General features: G+C 48.8%; 1 protein-coding gene across 5 annotated transcripts in view; it reads left to right on the top strand.

The window, feature by feature from the left end:
* The window catches only part of Dpp6 (dipeptidyl peptidase like 6), an 883,656-nt gene that overhangs the window by 425,621 nt on the left and 437,903 nt on the right, over nucleotides 1–20,132 (top strand). The window contains exon 1 of one of the 5 annotated variants that reach the window (XM_052721908.1): nucleotides 14,563–14,984. The exons of the other annotated variants lie outside the window; for them this stretch is intronic. Within the exon in view, the coding sequence (XP_052577868.1) occupies nucleotides 14,928–14,984 (57 nt within the window). The 5' untranslated portion in view covers nucleotides 14,563–14,927. Of the gene's footprint in view, nucleotides 1–14,562; nucleotides 14,985–20,132 lie in introns of those variants that run through there. 5 annotated transcript variants of the gene reach the window in all.

Below are 20,132 nucleotides of genomic sequence, written 5' to 3' on the forward strand. Positions count from 1 at the left end.
GGACCACCCAGGCAGGACCACCTGCACCCAGACAGGACCACCTGCACCCAGACAGGACCACCTGCACCCAGGCAGGACCACCTGCACCCAGGCAGGACCACCTGTACCGAGGCAGGACCACCTGTACCCAGACAGGACCGCCTGCACCCAGACAGGACTGCCTGCACCCAGACAGGACCGCCTGCACCCAGGCAGGACCGCCTGTACCCAGACAGTACCGCCTGCACCCAGACAGGACCGCCTGCACCCAGACAGGACCGCCTGCACCCAGGCAGGACCACCTACCCAGGCAGGACCACCTACCCAGGCAGGACCACCTGTACCCAGACAGGACCACCTACCCAGGCAGGACCACCTGTACCCAGACAGGACCACCTGTACCCAGACAGGACCGCCTGTACCCAGACAGGACCGCCTGTACCCAGGTAGGACCGTCTCTGCAGCCCAGATGGCTATGATACCTCTTCCTTCAGTGTCTCTTGTCCACCAGGCAGGTCTAAGAAGGCTGTTTTCCCCTCTATGTCCATCCAGCTCTCTGAGCTCAGCCCTGCAGAGTACATACATGGAAGTCTCCGCCTTCCAGAGTTGGCTTCCTGCACAGTTAATTCCTGGTTGAGGTGGCCCCGTTCTTGCTTCATCCCTCATCATTCCTGGCATGACTTCTGCCTTGTGACTATTTCTGGGGCCTAGAGGTCCTATGACCTACCGCCTTTACCAAAACAAAGTGGGAGACAGGGATTGGTTGGAGGGCATGGTTTCTTCAAGTCTGGGCTTGGAAAATTGGGGCGGAGACTGGGTCCTCATTGGAAAGCATTCCTTATTTTCAAAAGGAGAAATAGTCTGGGGGTGGTAAACGGGGTGAGAGTAGAAAGTTCTTTGAAGGTCTTGCAGGCCAAATCTCACTCCATCTTTTCTTTGGGTTCTCCTTCAGGCCTCCTCCTGTGTTCCTGTTAACGCACCAATTTTGCAAAGAACAGTGATGGAGGAAGAGGGGTAGGGGAGCTGCCACTGACTACACTGAGTTAAGAGGAGCCAGGACACGGGCTTGCTTTTGTTTTGCTGATCAAGGCCTAGCAAAGTCAAGGCTGCTCCTTCATTGGCAGGCATGGCCCTGCTTTGTGAATTTATTTTTATTTCTCTGTAATTCCTGTTCTGTTCTGTTCCTTGACCCACTGCCCAGAGACAGGGAGATGAGCAGCAGAGGACTCAGCCCCAAAGGGCAGACTCGCAGTGGAGAGATCTCCACCCTGGATCTGGGACATGGAGATGTGACTGGGATGTAGGAACCCCATGCCACCCTCTTCCCCAGTTTGTAGGACAGGTAGACCTTATTAAAATGTGTCTGCCACTAAAGTCCTATTGGAGGGAAGATAGAAATGTCCAAAGGGCTTCAGATAAAACTCAAGACCTTTGCTCTGCCACCGACCAGCTGTGTGACCTTAGGCCAGAAACACCACTTCTCTGTGCATCTACCAGCTTCAGTGACTCTTCCTCAGGGTAGGAGAGAGAGACTACTTTGGCCCACTTGCCAAGGCAGCTTTGAATACCCGTCTTCCTAAAGTACTAAGGCTGTTGTCCACATGGCGCACTTTAGATTCATACAGGGCTCTTTCACCCACTGGACACTTTGCCTCTCAGTTTTTCTTTTTCAAGTGGCAAGAAAGGAACTCTCTGGGCCTGCAAATATCACTGGTATTTAGTGAGGGCTACAGTGCATCGGGCATTGCTGTAAGCGCTTGTATATTTTAGTGGGGAAAAAAATCAGACCCACGTTCCTGTGCCTGTTGACTTGATATCCTCCTGGACATTTCAGGAGATCTAGCTGCACAGAGACAGAACAACAGCTACACACAGAACGCACAAGTCAGGAGCTATTTTAAAATCGAGAGTGTTGCCAGGCTTGGTCACTTTGTGATGAACTAGCCATTGTCCCGACTCCTTCGCTTAAGTTCAGAGAATAAAAGGGCCGAAGGGTGACAGACATTGGAAAGAGGAGCAGGCAGAGCGTGGGGAGGGGAGTGCCAGGACAGCCAGTAAACACAGCAGGGAGGCCGCTGGAGGAAGATGAAAAGGGCCAGAGCAGACCAAAGGCATGAAGAGGGCACAGGCCAGCATAGCCAGGGTGGGAGACAAAAAGCAGAAACCCGCCAAGGCAGAAAAATACTTCTTAGCCTCGTTCATCTCCAGTTTCCAGCAGGGAGTGAATAGACATGTGTGTGGGGTTCTGGGGCCATGCCATGGCAGGTCCTATTATGAGAGACCTCCCCTAAGTCAGTGCTCACCTAAGCCTCAGATGCTTAGGGAGCACCCACAATGCACCAGGTACAGGTGATGGGTGGAAACAAGGCAGGTAGGTCTCTGTCTCCATGGTACCTCATTTGGGATGGGAGCTAGGAGGTGAAAGTGACTCTTATCTCCCAAGCCACTGGTGTCTGTCCTGGACACTAGGATTAGATCCAGATGGGGCCACCTTCTGTGCACATATCCAGAGAACAAGACTGAAATTCTGTACCTATGCTTTCAGCACCCCACCCCCCAGCCCAGAAACCCATGTGAATGTCACCCCCAAACCCTGGTCTCCTGGCCCAGGCTTACTACTGGAGCCAAGCTGACTAGGAATTGGACCATGGGACCAATGGGCAATTGGAGTGAAAGACAATGAGTGTGGTGAAAACGGTGCTGGGCGTGATGGCAGATGGGAAAACTTAACAGATGGATGAGGCGTGGTCACCGCTGTGAAGTCTAACTGTGGCAAGATCACTGACTATCCTATGTGAGCCTGGTGCAGGGGTAGGAAAAGGGGCACACGACAGGGGAAAACACCTGAAAGACAAATGTATCTAGAATTGGCCAACCTTGTTCTGGGCCTTGGAGAGACTTTGGTCTGCTGTAGCTACACGTCTCCAAGGAAGCAGTCGACGCTTGCCTAGCTGCTGTGGTTTTCAGTGGTCCCCTGATGAGGTCCCAGTTGCTCCCTTTGCTCTTTCCCTTCTGTTTTTACGCAGGTACTCCTTACATCTTTCTTGCGCCACTCCTGCAAATTCCCTAACTGAGATCTCTTCCCCACACTGTTTCCCACTCTCTGCTGTGAGCCCTTTCCAAATGGCCTTTTGCCCAGGGTATTTCATAGCTAATACCTTTCAATTATCTGCAGAGAAGACTCTGACCCTTCAGCAGTTATGTGTCTTTATCCTCAGAGTCCAGCCTGACCCTTATCTGAGAACCTCCTGCACTGTGCTCCCGCCACTGGCCTTTCCCCACGTGCGACCCAGAGCCTCCATGTTCAAGGCCACTCCACTTGATCGTCCTCCTCTGCCGGTTCTGCTTACAACCACCTCAGTGCTATCTAGACGAGTTATATTTGTTTCCTTATTTAGCCCCCAAAGTCTTAGTTTGGGTTTTATTTATTATCCGAAGAGACACCATGACCACAGCAGCTCTTATAAAAGAAAGAATTTAATTGGGTGGCTTATAGGTCAGAGGTTTAGTCTATTATCATAGTGGGACATGGTGGCATGCAGGCAGACATGGTGCTGGAGAAGGAACTGAGATTCCTACATCTTGACCCATAGGCAACAGGAAGTGGTTTGAGACACTGGGTGTGGCTTGAGCATAAATGAGACCTCAAAGCCCACCTCCACAGTGGCATACTTCTTCCAACAAGGCCACACCCACTCCCACAAAGCCACACCCCCTAATAGCACCACTCCCTCTGGGACCATTTTCTTTCAAACCACCACATCCACCAAACTAAGAGTCCTTCAGAACCAGGCCATATTTCATGTATCTGTGTTCCTCAGTGTCCAATGGTAGCTGGCATGTTACAAGTGTTCACTAAAGGCTTGGAAATTAAATGAGAAACAAACAGTACGGGTAACTAGCTCAAAACCTGACAACAACCTCTCTCTTTTGATGACTCTCAGCCTGTACTTTCAGTGGATATGTTCAGCTGCAGTCGCGAATGTCCCCGAATTCCCTCTGATTCTATACAGAGAGGTCATTGAGATGAGCAAGCATTGGAAACCCTTACACTCTGATTTGTAAGTGACCTTCGGTCTCTTCATCACTCCCAGCTGACTTTAAATTGGGAATCAACTTGCATTTGAAAAGGAAGCTCTGTCAATTGCATGTTCCCCTGAATACAGGTCAGAGCTGGTTTAATTTGGTCTTTTACACTCCATACAACAAGTTCACTTCTGCTCATCTCAAAGAGGTTCCTGTAAGTCCGAAGTCCCCAGAAAATGGGACTTGGGTAGTTACAGACCCTGGGACAGCCCTGGGTCTCTCAGCAGCAGGTCCCACTCTCTTCTCCCATCTCCTTACCCTTCCATGCACACCTTCTCTCCCTCTTTTGGCCTCTGGTATGTGGTCATCACTGTTAAGATCTGTTTCTGTCCAGCCTGGGCTGTCCTGCTTGTCCCCATAGCCTCACCTGAATCACTGGAAGTAATCTACCCTTCGCTCTTCTGAATCCTCTTCTTGAGAGGAAGGGTAAGGTGGGCCTACTTCATCTCTTCACTTGAAATGTATGCCCCCACATTGGCTCAAACACCCCTGAAGTCACTCTCAATCTTGTCCAAAGAGGGAGATACATGGTTGGTCTCCAGTCAGAATCAACCAAACAAGAGGCCTTTTGCCTATTTCTTCTGATGCTATTAACAGCTCAGAGAAGAGAAGCCGATTCCATCCGCCCTTGATACACTAGTATGAACAAGTACATGGACTCCATTACTTTTCAGAGAGTCAGTAGGAGTCCACACATGTCAGGAGACCACTACACCTTAGCTGACAAGAGATGAGGTCCTAAAGGCAGAGGAAGAGGTCCAGGAAGAAGGAAAGAGTCTAGAAATGATCTTCTGCCTTCCGGTTACTCCCCTAGGCAGCTCAGCCAAGTTGACCCATGAACAGGTTCTACACGGTAGCTAGTGCCTTCCATTAGCTGAGTCTGTTTCCAATTGATTTATGAGTGATAATAACCACAGAGCATAAAAACCTAATTGTGGTTTTGAAATCTCCACAAAGATGGCATTTACAAGTTGAGCATCCCTGATACCCGATGCCTTGCTGGTAAACCATGCCTTCCACTATCAACTAAGGGCTTCACCTCTCATCCTACCAAGATGGCATTGAGCAGTAGTTCTCAACTTGTGGGTCATGACCTCTTTGGAGGGATTGAATGGCCCTTTCACAGAGGTCACATATCAAATATCCTGCATATCAGATATTTACATTACTATTCATAACAGCAGCAAAATTACAGTTATGAAGCAGCAATGAAAATAATTTTATGGTTGGGAGTCACCACAACATGAGGAACTCTATTAAAGAGTCACAACATTAGGAAGGTTGAGAACCACTGGTGTAGAGGAAGCGCTGGTCTTTGCATCCATCCTGCCTCCTTCGCAAGCTATGCTTCCAGCCTGGCTTAGACTGAACCCTGGACACCATGATCCATGTCCTACAGTTCTGTCAGCATTCAGTTGGGCCTGTGTGTAAACTGACATACCTGACTATGATCCTCATGCGCTCTGGGAGCTTGCCCTCAATTGCTAGACACCCAGGCTGACTCAGTGTGGTGGTGTAGTTTATTGATGGGCTTGATAAAAGGGAAAGTCAGACAGTGTTGAAGCGATGTATGGGAGGTGGGGAGTGGAGTGGAGCTGTAGCACATGGTCACAGGTTCACACAAGGCTTTCAAGAGAAGCTAGTCAGAGCCCTTAGGAAGAGGAGGGCAGCTTTGGACAGGGTGAGACCATAGGCTTGGCCAGATACTGTCCCTGTGGCTTGTGTAGAATGCAGTACAGAGCTTTCTAGTGTCTCATTTCTGTTTACAAGGTCAGACCTTCACTAGGAGTCAGAGACACAACATTTTCTTCTTCTATTCTCTTCATGCTAATTGCCACAATAGGCAAGAGAGGAAGTCAGTTTCACAGTCTGAAGCCTGTCAGTTATCTCTGGTGCTATCTCTATTTGCTTGTGCTATGTCCCTACTAAGTAGTTGTCTTTAGTTTGTTTGGTTTTGGGGGGGAGGAAGGGGCATCTAGTAGAGATGCTAACATCCTGCATAGTTTGGATTAGACTGTCACTCAAAGCCCATGTGCCTAAGGCTGGGGTTATTGGGAGATGGTAGAACCTTTGGGGGGCAATCTAACAAGAGGTCTTAGGCCACTGGGGATGTATCCTTGCCAGCAATGGAACTCTCATCCCACCTCTCTGCCTAGTGTTCCCAGCCATGAGATGACCAGCTAGCTTTGCCGTATGCTTCCACCTTCTGCCTTAGACTCAAGGCAATGGGCCAAGTGATCATGAACTAAAGACCCCAAAGCTGTGAGCCCAAGGAAAACCTTTCCTCTTTATGAGCTGATTTTCTCAAGTATTTTGCTATTGTAAAAGAAAGCTAACATTCCTTATGTCATCTATTACTCTAAGGACATAGAGTGGGCACATGTATGTGGTAGTGTGTATGTGTGTGTGTGTGTGTGTGTGTGTGTGTGTGTGTGTGTGCATGAATGTGGGCAAGTGTGCACACATAAGCATGTGTATATGGAGGCCTGAGGTCAATGCTGGGAATCATCCTCTCCCCATATTTCACCTTATTCATTGAGGCAAGATCTCTCAATCAAACCCAGAGCTCATCAATATGCTTCTCTCATTAGCCAGTTTGTTCTGGGGCCCTCCTTTCTCTGCCTTTTAAGACTGGAATTACAGGCTGCTTACCACACCTACCTGGTGGGTGCTGGGGATCCAAACTCCAGTCCTAATGCTTGCATAGCAAGCGCTTAACCACCGAGCATCTCCCCAACCCACAAAGTCTGTTTAATGGGAAGGGCTGAGCTCTAATTGATGAGACCTTCCACTTGTCACAGTTTCTAGTGGAAGAGAGCTTTAAAAAGAATGTCACTGCATGTCTGACTTACATGCTGACTGGGTGGAATAATGGAAATATCTTCCAGGGGTTTCTTCTTTGGTATGCCACGGGCAAGGCGCTTCCTTCCCTCTCATGACCATCCCTCCTTTCATGCTTTCTCCTTTGGGAACTGGAGCAGCCGCAGTGTGGGTTGAGACTCCCTGACATGGCAAACTGTGGAGCTCTGGGTTCTAATGGTCTGTAACTGGGGAGAGGGGGGTCAAAGTGGAGCCGCCGTGCTGAAGGCTGAGGTAGGACTGGAGGGAGGCTAGAGCCCCCAGTGATGGCAAGGCCGTTCCTTCGGTCACTTCCTGAGGGCTGCATGTGGGATGGTTTCTCCAGCGGGATGTAAAAACCTCTGGAAGGGTCCTGCAGCCTTTACCTTCCTCCTGCTGTCTTCTCTTCTCCATGGCAGCCAAGCCAGTGCTGCCCCCTTCTGCTCTCTCTCTTATTCATAGACTGCCTTGTGAGGTCCTTGAGAACCCGCCCCTTTGCAGATGAGGAGGACCTAGAACTTGTGGCCTGGTCTGACCTCTCCTGGAGCCTCTTGAATTTGACCTTCGAGCCCTCTTCCTGACACTCAGCTTCCTATGTACTGAGCCCTAAAGAGACCTCCAGCTAGCCATATCCTGGTACCCTTCAGTGTCACTGGTTGACAATATTTTTGTCACTTTACCCTTTCCTCCTGGCTGTCTACTGCTGGGCCTTTTAGGTAGCAGAAAGCCAGGCTCCATAGCTTGTGCCCTGCCAGCAGGATAGAGGACTGGGACTTACTATTGAGAAATTATTAGGACTTGCACACTGGTGCCTTTCATGGGTGCAGAGCACTTTCCCTACCTGGCCCTGTGCAGAGGAATTCAAAACTAGGCCAAGAATCCAGGCAGCTGAGCAGTGATGCTGCAGGGAACACAAAAAACATGATGGGAAAACACAAAGGAGACGGAATAAGCCTCTGGGGGCTGAGGGCAGGCAGGACATTTGAACAGGACAGCAAAGGGTGGATAAGAGCTCAGCAGAGGGAAGCCTGTGTGTGCGGCACTGGTGAGAACCGTGGGGGATGACCTGCTTCTTGGGCTCCTGTGTTGAATGCTTTCGCTTAGACCATACCTTCCTAGAGGCATGCTAAGTGCTTTAGATCCCTGTTGCTTTCATGGGCTTCCAACTTTAAGCAGCTCACACACCTCCATTCATACCAATCTCCAAAGCCAAGTCAGATGTGTCTTGGCAAAGCAGGGCAGTCAGGATTGTGTCGACTGGTCCTTCTCTGGAAATTATCTGCTTGTGTCTGCTTTCTAAATCATTTTATGCTAAAAATAAAACATCTCCAATAAAACTTTAGGGAAATCCTCCTACATTGGGGACAAAGAATCTTCTTGACAGTAGGAGTTATCATCCAGGGGTCACATAGACGAACAGAGGGCCTGCAAAGCCAGGGCATGAATGAGGCCCTACAGGATTTGTCCTGGGGGCTTCTTAAGGACATCTTTCCTGACATGCCATTGAGCCCAGAGTGACAGTAGTGATAGCTGAACCAGCCCTGACATGTGTCCCCCAAACAGTGTGAGGGCTTGTTCCACAGCTGGCACCAAACCAGAGCTGACTGCACAGCCCCAGAAATTTTAGTCAGAGCCATTAAAAATCATAAGCAAGGCATCTGTCGCACTGCCATCGCCAAGGTCACCCAGCAGCAGGAGGCACCCGAAGAGGAGCTCAGGATACCCTGCCTAGAACAGCCATCGTGTGCAGCCCTGCCTGGGGGCCAGCAGGCCCTGGCTAGGCAAATGTGCTAAGAAGTATGAGCTCATTTAGGGACAGCTGGGGAAGGCAGAAGAAAATGAATGGACTTGGGGCTGAAACCTGAGGATTCCGAAATGAGGTTTGCAAGAATCAACACCATTATTATCAGGGAGCTCACTCCAAAGTCTGGGTACGGACATAGGTGTGTGTTGATTTTTAAAGTCCTCTTGCAAAATGGAGCATTTTAGGACTTTGGTGGTCAACCTTGGGCTCATGGGTAGAGTTTCTAGCTGAGAGTCATTTGGGGAACACATAACCTAAAGAGTGTGGTGCCAGCACGGAGTCTGGAAAGCTAGGGAATAGAGACGGGATGTACAAAACAACAACAAAAAACAAAACAAACAAACAAAAAAAACATGCGCCTTTTTTTCACTATCAGCAAGAGCCCTGGCTGAGGAAACATTCCCTCTGTACTCTGTTATCTGTAAACAGGATTAAAATAGCTCCTTCTCAGGGTTACTATGAAGTTCAAATAGGACAGGGCAAGTGCTAGGGAAATGCAGGCCACTGGGAGGTTCCTAGTTTGTGTATGTGTGTGTGTGGTGGTGGTGGTGTTGATGATGATTTTTACTGTTTCCTCCCTCACTTAGAGGAAAGTGAAGCTGAGATTTGGAGAAGTAGGCCTTAGAGCACATGACCATCAACGGCCTAGGCCAGGACCACCTTCCCCTGCCTTCTTCCCTCTTTCTGTCTCTTTCTTCCTTGTCCCAGGAGAGGTGCTGCTCCTGGCTGAAAAGAAGCCAGGGGTGTTTTTCATTCACAACACGAGTCTGAAGACTGTGGGTGCCAAGGACATTCTTCTCATTGTTCCTAAAATAGAGAAACAATTTGAGAACGAAGCAAATCCAAGTCACCTGAGTGCAGCCCCCTGCCCTTGTTCCACTTCTGGCTCAAGAGGCGCACCAGCCAGGCTCTTAAGGAAAGAAGATTGCATCCTTCAGTCTAGCAAATGGTGGTCAAAGCTTGCCCTCAAAGAGTAAGAGGCTGGCCTGGCTTCCTGAAACTTGGCATGGGTCTTCTCTGAGTATCTACCCTGGACAATAGGCAGAACCATAGTGCACTTGCTAGGACTGGTCTTCCCAGGAGGAAACTCAAAAACAGAGGAGGTGGCAGGAGAGACTCAGGCTGTGCTAACCTCCACTTAAGGATTGAGGGTGAGGCCAACGACCTAGGGTTCAGTCTTGTTCTGGCCTTCAGTTCAGTGTCCTCAGCAGTGAGAACCTGGTTGCTAGGCTTCTCAAGCTAGGAGATGGAAAGTAGACTGTGGGAGCCTGCTCCCACCTCTTGAAGGGTTCTTAGGTGGAGGAGAGAGGAATGAGGAAATATTAGATAGAAAGAGAGACCTAGCTGATGAGAAGAAAGACAGAAACACAGGATAGATTTGGGAGGACCTGGGTCAATACTCAGCTGCCTCATCCTTTATTCAAAAGGACTTTTTAATAATATGCCAAGGGGAGAGGCAAAAGACTTCCCCTTGCAAGATCAAAGCACACTGTACAGCCAAGTGTAGACCTTTCCAAACACCTGGTAAACATGTCCGTGGCCAAATCATCTCCTTTTGCACCCTTGCTGGGTAAAGGAAGCTCAGATTCTTTGACCCTGAGGAAGTTCTCACTAGGAAGCCTCTGTGGGCTCGCAAAGTAGACACAGGAGAAGGGTGTCCATCAGCTTAGAGAAAGGGCTTTGAGCTTCCTGGTCACTCTAACACAAGCAGACCTCGTCTTCCCTAGGCTAGGCTTACCTCCTGTCTGGGTGGTCTGGGTCCACTCACTGCTGCTTCCTGTGTCCTCCCCTGTGATTCTTACCTGCTCATATCTCCAAGCCTCAGATGCTGTTTCTGTCTGGACCATCCATGGTTCCTCACCCAGGCATACAGAGATGGAGTGGTTCCCAGGACAGAAGGTTGGTACTTAAGGAACTAGATTCTCAAGGTCAAACCCAAGCCACAATTTCAGATGGGCAGGAAGCAGCTCCTCTGCTGGAGGCCAACTCTTCCAGAGAGGGTGTCAGCAGTGACAGTTGGCACATGGGGGTCAAGAAGCTCTGCCAGGACCTGATCCCTCTTGCTAGTTTTCAGTGTCTGTGGGATATGTGTGTTTCCTTGGACCCTGGATGACTGCTTCAATCAGTTGGTTGTACCTGCTGCTCCTCACTCATTTATATTTTCAGGAAACTGTTCATTAAGAAGAGTTTCTCTGGCAGGTGGTAAATGCTACATGTTCAAAATCTTTGCAACTCACCACTAAGACACCTGCATCTCTGCCTCCTGTGCCCCCTCTTAATGGAGCTTGCGCTGTTTGCATAAGACACAGGCTCACTGCGCACTTCCTGGTTGAGTGAGGCTTAGCACCCAGCTCTTGAGGCTGTTCGGCTCCTTGGGGTAGGTGTGTGGGAATGAGGAATGTGAGAAGCTGTTGGGTTCAGCAGAGGGATCCAGGACTACAAGGCCACAGACAAACCTTGGCTGTGTCAATGCCAATGCCCACTCACACACATCTGGAGGAGAAGGTGGCTGGAAGCCCACAAGTCCACTTGGCAAGGCTGGCTTCAGGGATCTGAGAGGCACTGGTGGAGCTGGGATGGGAAATAATAGGTCTCTGGCTCTGCACACCCAAGTCAGTGTGCAGCACCCGAGCCTGCCAATAGGGCACTGTGCAATCTTCGCCATGTATGTTTACTGGCTACTTTGAAAACCATTCCCTGCAAAACCGAAGGGTGCCCCCTCACAGACACAGCTCTCACAGGGAAGGGCTGAGATCAGCTTGAAATCTTCAAGGTGTTCCTGGAAGGGCCTTGAGCTCCTTCACCTTGGATCCTTCCCTGACACCAGAGACACATCTTAGGAAGGTGCTCTGGGCTGCCTGCTGTCTAGCAAGCTGGAGCAGGCTCAGCCAAAAGGAGCTAGCTCTTGTTTGGAGAACTTGGAGCTGATCTCCGGCTCAGGAACTTAGGCAATATTTCTAAAAAGCCCAGCAAGTATTGGGTGGGGAGGAGAGTTCAAAGAAATGAGTGTGAATCTCAGTTCTGCCATTCAACACCAAGGATAGGTTAAGTTTTCATCTTTGATCTGCACAGCCTTGCTGCCTTGTGGAGCACACATGCTTGCTTTGCTGGCTGTTAACATCTCTGAAGGAACACTTGAAGAAGGTACCTGTAATTACGCATGGGACGACATAGCTTTGACCTGGCCAGAGGTTCTCTGCATGCACAGTAATCTGCAAAGACTTGAACTCCAGAGCATGAACTGAAGTACATTATTTCTCTTACCAAGAGGTTGTGATTAATTGTAAAATATCAAGAAAAGACATCCCCTTTCCATCTTACTGTAGCAAGAACACTCGTGGGATCTACCCCACTAATAGGTTTTTAACTGTGTGGCGCGGCAGTCAACTCCAGGCTCAGTGCTGTACCGCAGATCTCAAAATGCATTCATCTTGCAAAACTGAGCCATTATGTCTGTTCATTAGCAAGCCCCTCTGCCCTCTCCTCCAGCAGCCAACCACCATTGGTTTCTCTGAGGATATTTTAGAGACCTCCCAGGGATGTAAGATTTACCCTGCATTTGCATAGCTTCACCTGCAGCTTCTTATAAGGTAGGACTTTCTGCTCTTTCACCCGTAAAAACAGCCAAGGTCAAGTGTACAAAGAAGCTAGCATCTGGGGACCCGGCACCAGAGAATCGCATGGAGAAGTTCTGAGCAGAACAACCAGGCTGGCCCCCCACTTATACTCACTTCAGCACTTTTCCACATAATGACTCCTGTGGACAAAGCTGATGGATGAGGGGGTGAGAGGCAAAGCCTGGCCAGTCATTGGAAATCCCTTTGAAATGTTTTCTGTCATCTTACAAATGTCAGCAAATTGTATATGATAACCATATTCAATTTAGATGTATCATTCTATTTTGAGCTCTTTACTGAGAAGTGAAATGGGAAGAGCCTGAAGGAGTTTCCTATATGCTCATGGTGCATAGCTCAGCATCCCTGGGGACCACTTCCCATTGGACTGAGGTCCCTGGGGACAGTGACTAGCTCTCAGCTCTGCTGTTGCTCTTGTCTGTGGACAGCAGCTCACAGCCTCTGAGGGGAGCAATGAATCCTTTCTTAGATGGCACAGATGGTGACTTAAGACTTAACCTGTACCAGGCAGCTTTGGTTAAAGAGCAAACTCCAGGAGACAGCTGTGTTGAGACTGCAGTGTGTGGCAGGGGCTGCTGATTCTGTTGATTGGCTAAGGTCCTCAGGGGCTGAGGTGTTTCCAGGGGACAGGCCAAGTGTGGCCCTTTGTTCCACTACATGCTCCTCTTTCCCAAGGCTCTGTTTGCCTTGCTACTGGGCCCTAAGAATAAGTGTGCATAGAGACCCCATGCCACAGTGGCTTCCAGGCAGGATCAGGGATGCAATGAGGCTGTGGCGGGCACCTTCCACAGTCACAGGAGCCTGCGACTGCACAAAGCCCCTTCCTAGAGTCTGCCTTAGAGGCAAGGTCTTGCACCTGCCTTTCAGCAGCACTGATGATCACTTAGACTCTAAGCACCCTGGTCAACAGGGCTGTGATGATAAATAACACAGGTGTTTGTATGCCATTTTAGCCATAGCCAGTGCTGGGGTGGGGGGCGGGGGCACCTGACTCAATGCAGACAGACAGACTGAAGCAGACTCCTGAGTGGCAAGCTTGCCACAGTCTTTTTTCTCATCCTCTTGGCCAAACAGTGAAAGCTATTGGCTATCATGTAAAAAAGTTATTGGATCATTACCAACTAAATACCCAGAGCAGCGGAGTCTGGGCTGTGGGGGAGCAGGCAGGCATCTGCCGGGATTTGAATTTGCCTGTCAATGACCAATTGTTGTTCTTGTAAAATGACTGGGCTCAGGACTCCTGAAGGGACTGGATTCCAGGACAGTGTCTCTGAAATTCCCACTAAGTGGAAACCTAACAACAAAAATCATGTCCCAGGACATAATTCCTAAAGTAATTAGTGGCCATTAGTGACATCATCAGGTAGCCAGGCTCTTTCCAGTAAGTGGCTACCTGTAGCCAGAGCCTGTGAGAGTGAAGAGAACCAGAGACCAAGAGCAAAGGAGATGCTCTCAGACGGAGGGCACAGAGCAGAGCCAAGGCTGAGGGAAAGACTTCGGGCATTGCCCACCCTGAAGCTTCTTCTCTGCTGGTTCAGGAGCCATCCCCACCTGAACATCCTTGGTGAACCCTGATTCCCTGAGAGTTTCTGGTCCAACGTTCGGTATTGCAGCGGTGTCTGCAGGAGCAGAAAGCAAGCGTTCAGGTTGGTAGGAGGCCCTGGTGGGTCCAAGATGGAAGCCCAGGTCTCAGGCGGACCACGGGGCACTGTATGCTGCCTGGCCTTTTCTTGGTGGTCAGATGCAGCAGAGAGTCTGTGGCCTCTAAGGAGGCCGCACAGGCTGAGCTCTTCTCTGCTTTGTTTGATTTTTGTCTGATAGAGATCCATCCACTCTCAAGGAGAAACCGAAGTTTTCTGACTTGTAAAGAAAGACAAGGGTACACCAGTCAGCATCCCAGTCACTGCAGAACCGGCAGGGCCAACAAGAGTGCCTCTCCAACCACCCCAAATGACCCGCATTTTTTAGCTAAGGATTGGAAAAAAGACATCCCTCTTGAGCCCCCTACCCAGGTGGGAGCCGTGGGGCCAGTACTGCTGCAAGCAGCTGGCTCTGCCATGGGGGCGCGGTGGCCTGGATTCATGATGGGTGCGTGATAGATGCAATGACAAGGCTGCCGGTGCTCGGGGCTCTTCTGTAGCGTCCACCGGCCGCGGCCCCTCCGCGGCCCCCGCCCCAGCCCTAGCCAGGCTGAGCACAGCCGGAGCATGCGCCTTTGCGCGGCCGCGGCCAGGAGGCGGTGGGGAAGCAGCGCGCATCGCTCGGGCCCCTGCCTGCACCCAGCCGCCAGTTGCCGGTTGCTAAGCAGTTATTGTTTCTGTGGCGATTGCAGAGGCTGTGGCTAATTGAAGAAGCCCCACTGAGCAGCAGCGTCTTCCTCTGTCGAGCCTGTCTCTGCTCTTTGCATTTAAAGAGCAAACTAGGCTGCTCTTCCCAGCTCCCTCCCCCACCGCCCCCCCAAAACCTGGTGATTTCGGAAGTATGGACTAGAATTGCTCTCCTCACCCTACCATTGCGACTCTGGTGCCTCCAAAGTCACAGTCAGACTCCTCCTGTCTCTGGGGTGGTGATTGCCAGGACAGACCATGACCACCGCCAAGGAACCCAGCGCCTCGGGAAAATCTGTACAGCAACAGGATCAGGTAAAGCTGCTGGGGGTGGGTGCTTGTGTGTGTGTGTGTGTGTGTGTGTGTGAGAGAGAGAGAGAGAGAGAGAGAGAGAGAGAGAGAGAGAGAGAGAGAGAGAGAGAGAGAGAGAGAGAGAGAGAGAGAGAGAGGAAGGATAGCTGTCTGGAGCTCTAACCCCCAGGTTGATGTGTGGGTTAGCACACCCTGCCCTACCTCCTCTATTTTAAAGGCTACCCTGGCTTTATCAATAACTGAGAAGCAAGGTGGACTTGCCCAAGCAGCTTTGGACAAAGGCTTCTCTCTTTGGGGCTGCCTCATTTAACCTGTGTTAGTTGTGAATATTCCCAACTACTTTGTAATTGGGGGAGAAAGGACATAGCAAGCATCCATGGAGCAGGCTGATTGAGACCCTGCAAAGGGACTTTGCTGTGGCTCTAAGACAGGGCAAAAGCAAGCACACCTGGCAAAGGAGCTTCCCTCCCATGCCTCCTGCCCCTGCCCTCTTCCTCAAAGTGTCACTGACAGAGACAGGCTGTGTTCCCGAGGGCAGAGAGCACACTGTCCAGAATAATGAGGATGTGCCAGGAGGCAGGGGAGCCGGCCTGACTTTCAGGGCTGAGGGGACACTTAGGCTTGCTTAGTGTCCTACAGGAAGAGGAGCTGTCCCTGCCCCAAGAGGATTCCCTTCTGGCATGCATGGGGAATGGATGCCTGACTGCTGGAGATACTGTAGCTCTCTTCCTAGAGGGTCTGAAGGGCTGTCTGTCCCTTGATGCTCCCTTGACATCAGGAGGTCTCTAAAGCAGACTCTGGGAGACTCTTCCAGGTCGGCACAGCAGTTGGTGCTGGCTTGGCTAATTGGTTTCCCTTATGGGTCTAGGTTGTCCTTAGGTCACTTTTGCCAGTGTTAAGGCAAAGAAAGGAAGCCCCCCCTAGAACCGGGAAAGCCAAGAGTGTCTTTGGGGACAATATATGAAAAAACTGAACCATCAACTATTTGGAAACACTTCAAATTTGTATTTAGTGAGAGCTCTCTCTTTGGAGGTCATCTCCCAAAACTCATTTTTTTTTAAAGGTGAGTGCCTTATTCTATCATGTAGAGATCTCACATTCAGTTTTGTTACTCTCGTGGAGAAAATTTTGTAAAACTAGAAATCTGAAAAGTCTTCATCAGTGTGAGCATTTGGGCAAGGGGTCAGTGTGAGTATTTGGACAAGTATTAATGTTCAGCTAAGCTGGACAAGTTCAGAGCAGGCAAAGCAAGTCCTCCTCCTCATGAACATCCTGTGCAACATCTGCTCCTCAAAGAAATATTTCCACCCCAAATTAGCATCTCATAATTCAGTCTCCTTTTATTATAGTCTCCTCCCTTACGAGGTATGGCATTAATGCTCGCTGGGCTTTTCTGGGCTATAGATCACAAGTTTGAGAACGCTTGTTACTGTTCACAGTTGTAAGCAGGGATCAGGTGCCCAGGGTTCAGCCAACTTATGCCAAAGAACTTTCCTGGATTCTGTGTGATTTTCTCTTATATTACTGGGTCTTAGCGTGCACAGGAATGTCAGTGTTGAATAGGGTGTGAGTTATGCATGATGCACAAGGTCTTGGTGTGATTTTAGACCTTTAGAGTCTGAGAAAGCCCCCTATTCTTGACCCAGGTTCTTTTGTGGGAGATGGACACTGTTGTCAGATGAGATACAAAAGCAGCTTTGACTCTGGAGGCCACTTTCCTTGTATTGCAATCAGTAGGCCCTTTCCTCCCTTTTCTAGTGGCCTGTTCTTGACTCTGTGAATGTCACAGAGTTGACCCCATCAAGTCCATAAAGAGTGGTCTAGGAGTGAGTGAGAGGAGAGCAAAATGGGTGGAGGCCAAAGTCTCACATTTTAAAATGATATATGTACACATAAACATGTTCACATACACACATACTCACACACACACACACACACACACACACACACACACACACACAAACTACACATGCTCACATACCACACATTCCCATATGCAACATGCTCATGCATGCTATTTTAAAGTCTGTTGAATAATAATCTTAACTAGCCCAACACAAAAGGTAAAACAGGATAAAATGTGTCTTATTCCTCCACTATATACAGTTTTCTTTAAGCTCTATGCAGCAGGGTGTGGTGGTCACAGCACTTGGGAGGCTGAGGCAGGGGGATCACCACAAGTCAAGACCTGCCTGGGCTACAAAGTTAGAGACTTTCTCAAAACCACCCCCAAAACAAACAACAACCCAAAACAGTTCGTGGTGAAGACTGCAGAACTCGGCTGCTCATTTTCTTTCTGTTCCTTCTTGCTGGTGGAACAGGCAGTTGGGGAACCATGGGAGCTGTGGGAAAAATCTGCTCCAGTGGTCCTTAGGGAGAAGGTGCACTGCTTGTGGTTTAGCTGTTGTTTTGTTGTTGGCTTATTTGGCTGTGCTTACAAACACCTGGCCTTCCTGGTGCCATCATAATCTTGGGGACTGGTTACCTCATACCCTAACACCAAAAGGTGGTGATATGAGGCCTTAGGGCCAGCTTCCAGCTTGCTTAGAAAGTGTGTGCAGTGTGGACTGCCACAGTGAAGAATCGATTTCTTCTCAATAAGCCAAGCTCAGGTACCCTTTTCCACCTGCCCTGAAATTTGGGAACCATTTATGCAGTGGGGGGAGGGGAGAAATAACTGCCCTATGCTGAAAATCACCACAAATTGATTTAAAAATGGGAAAAGGTATACAATAATTTTCCATCTTTCCCAAATTGATAGTATGGTTCTCCTTGTTTTCTAAAAACCATTGTGAAGTAGATGAATATGCATAATGAGTTGTTTGGACCTTTGGTTTTTAAAGGATGCACTGAATAAAAGGGAAAGGAATTTTCACAACACAGTTACTCTTTCTTCTTGAAGATTCTGGATGATTCTGTGTGGGTTTTATATGGGTTAGGTGTTATGCACATGTTGTGGTAGGTAAGTTTGGAGGTTTATATGCCACAGTGTGGGGGGGGGGGGTGGGATACACATGGCGTGTGTTGGGGGTATGCATATTGCCGTGGTTTGTGTAGCAGCCAGAGGACCATCTTGTTTTAGATCAGGCTCTCTTGTTCACTGCTGCATATGTATGCTAGGATAGATGACCCATGAGCTTCCGGACATTCTCTCCCACTTCACCTCCTTGCAGGGTGTGCTCAGATCACAGGCGCTTGCATGACTGTGTCTGGCTTCATCTTGAGTCTGGGATCCAAATTCATGTTGTTAAGTTTGTGTGGCAAGGGCTTCACCATCTGAGTCCTCTCCTCAGCCTTTAATCTCTTTTTAAGTACAGTAGAATCTGCCCCAGAATGTTTGGAAATAGCATGTTTGCTAATGTGAGTGGGATATATTTACTCAAGTGCCTCGGAGGCCACTCAGATGGGACTGAGCTGTTTTGGGGACAACTGAATCTACCCTGGCCTCCCTTCACTCCTCCCACACAGAGAGACCAAGAGAGGGAAGCAGAAAGGATGAGGGTAGTTGGGTTCAAATTTAGCGAGTTCTCATGGGAAGACTAAATCCTGCCTCAGAGAACCAAATTAAAATGATATTTCCACTTAAATTTTTAAAAGAACAGATTTATTTTAACATATGCTATCCTCATTTCAAATGATTTAAAATTGGAAAGCAGTAATCAGTAATGCTATTCAATAAGAGAAGACAGAAGGATTCATTCTGGATTTTTCCAATGAGCCATAAAACATTTGCTCAGCTATTGAGCAGGAATAATATTTTAGTGATATAGATAATGTATAGATGTGTGTGTGCCTGTTTATATATACATAGATGTATATTCACAAACACAGACATGCTCAACACACACACACACACACACACACACACACACACACACACACACACACACAAAAAATGTAGCCCTCATGTGTCACAGAATCACAATTGTGAAGATCTCAAAGATGCATATCCCATGTCACTGTGGAAACCAGGAATCTTTCAGCATGTGAGTTATCTGTTCCATGAAAAGACTGTTCCAAAGTCTCCTCTGTGGAGATAGCCATGTTCTGTTTGCCGGCTTAGATCTGTGGGTCTCATGTAGGAGATTGAGAGGTCTGCTGTTAATGGTTATGAGATGTGCCCATTACTTTCTGTTGTTTTTGTTTTGTGACCACTATCAACCCCAAAGAGCCTGAGTGTCCCTTAACCTACTAAAGTGTGGTCCTCAGAACCTAACCTTGACTGGTAAGTTAAATCATTTATCTGAACATTTTAAATAATACTTCAACAGAGGAATGTTTTTAATTTGATGGTAGAATCCTGGAGCTAGCACAGTGGCTGGAGCAACTGTTAGAAGGCTTGGGATTCAAGCTGTAGACAGGGGGTTGAATGAGCACCTGCACAATGACTCCTTAACTTTCCTGCTCTGCGTACTTGGAACACAACCTTGTCACTCCTTAGAGTACCAAGATTCAATGCTAAGAGAATCTGGGTTCGACCACCATAAGAGTTCAGCTTTTCGTGTAATTGTGTTAAAGGGAAAGGCAATGTGAGGTACCTGCATTTCATGTGGTATTAGGGTGCCAAGGGAGGTTGAAGAAAACCATGAAAAACAATATCAGTTTTAAGAAGGTCAGAGCTGACACCGTAGGGTCATGATAGGAGAAGAGGACATTCAGAATGCAAAAAGTGCCTTTGGTGTCAATGACTGTCATGACCACATTCACAGAAAGTGAATTCCATCCTGAGTAGATTCCAAATCATCTATGGCTCTGTGGATAAGACACTGGGAAGATCCAGGTAACCCTCATAGAGCCTGTGAGCTTCCAGAGTGAGGTGCTGGATGTCATTGGATGCAGGGTTACCCTAGAGAACACAGCACTGGAGCTCTGCTGCAAAGGACACTGGGTGGCCTCGGTGTGCTATGGGGAGGAAGGAGGCTGGCTACCACATGCTGTCCTCATGGAAAGATGTTATACTCCATCATAGAGTCGGTGAACTAGGCTGTGGACAGTTCTAAATCTCCTGGGTCCATATCACACAGTGTGTTCAACAAGTGCATTTAGAAGGGTCACTTGGAACACTAAATGAAAGCCCAGGTAATAGGAGGATGGTAGGAGACCTTTCGTCTCCAAGCTGACTGCTGCAATGGACCAGTTCAAAGAATGGAA

Source organism: Peromyscus californicus, unplaced genomic scaffold (assembly GCF_007827085.1).
Source record: "Peromyscus californicus insignis strain IS unplaced genomic scaffold, ASM782708v3 Scaffold_6__1_contigs__length_162567912, whole genome shotgun sequence".
Lineage (NCBI taxonomy): Eukaryota > Metazoa > Chordata > Mammalia > Rodentia > Cricetidae > Peromyscus > Peromyscus californicus.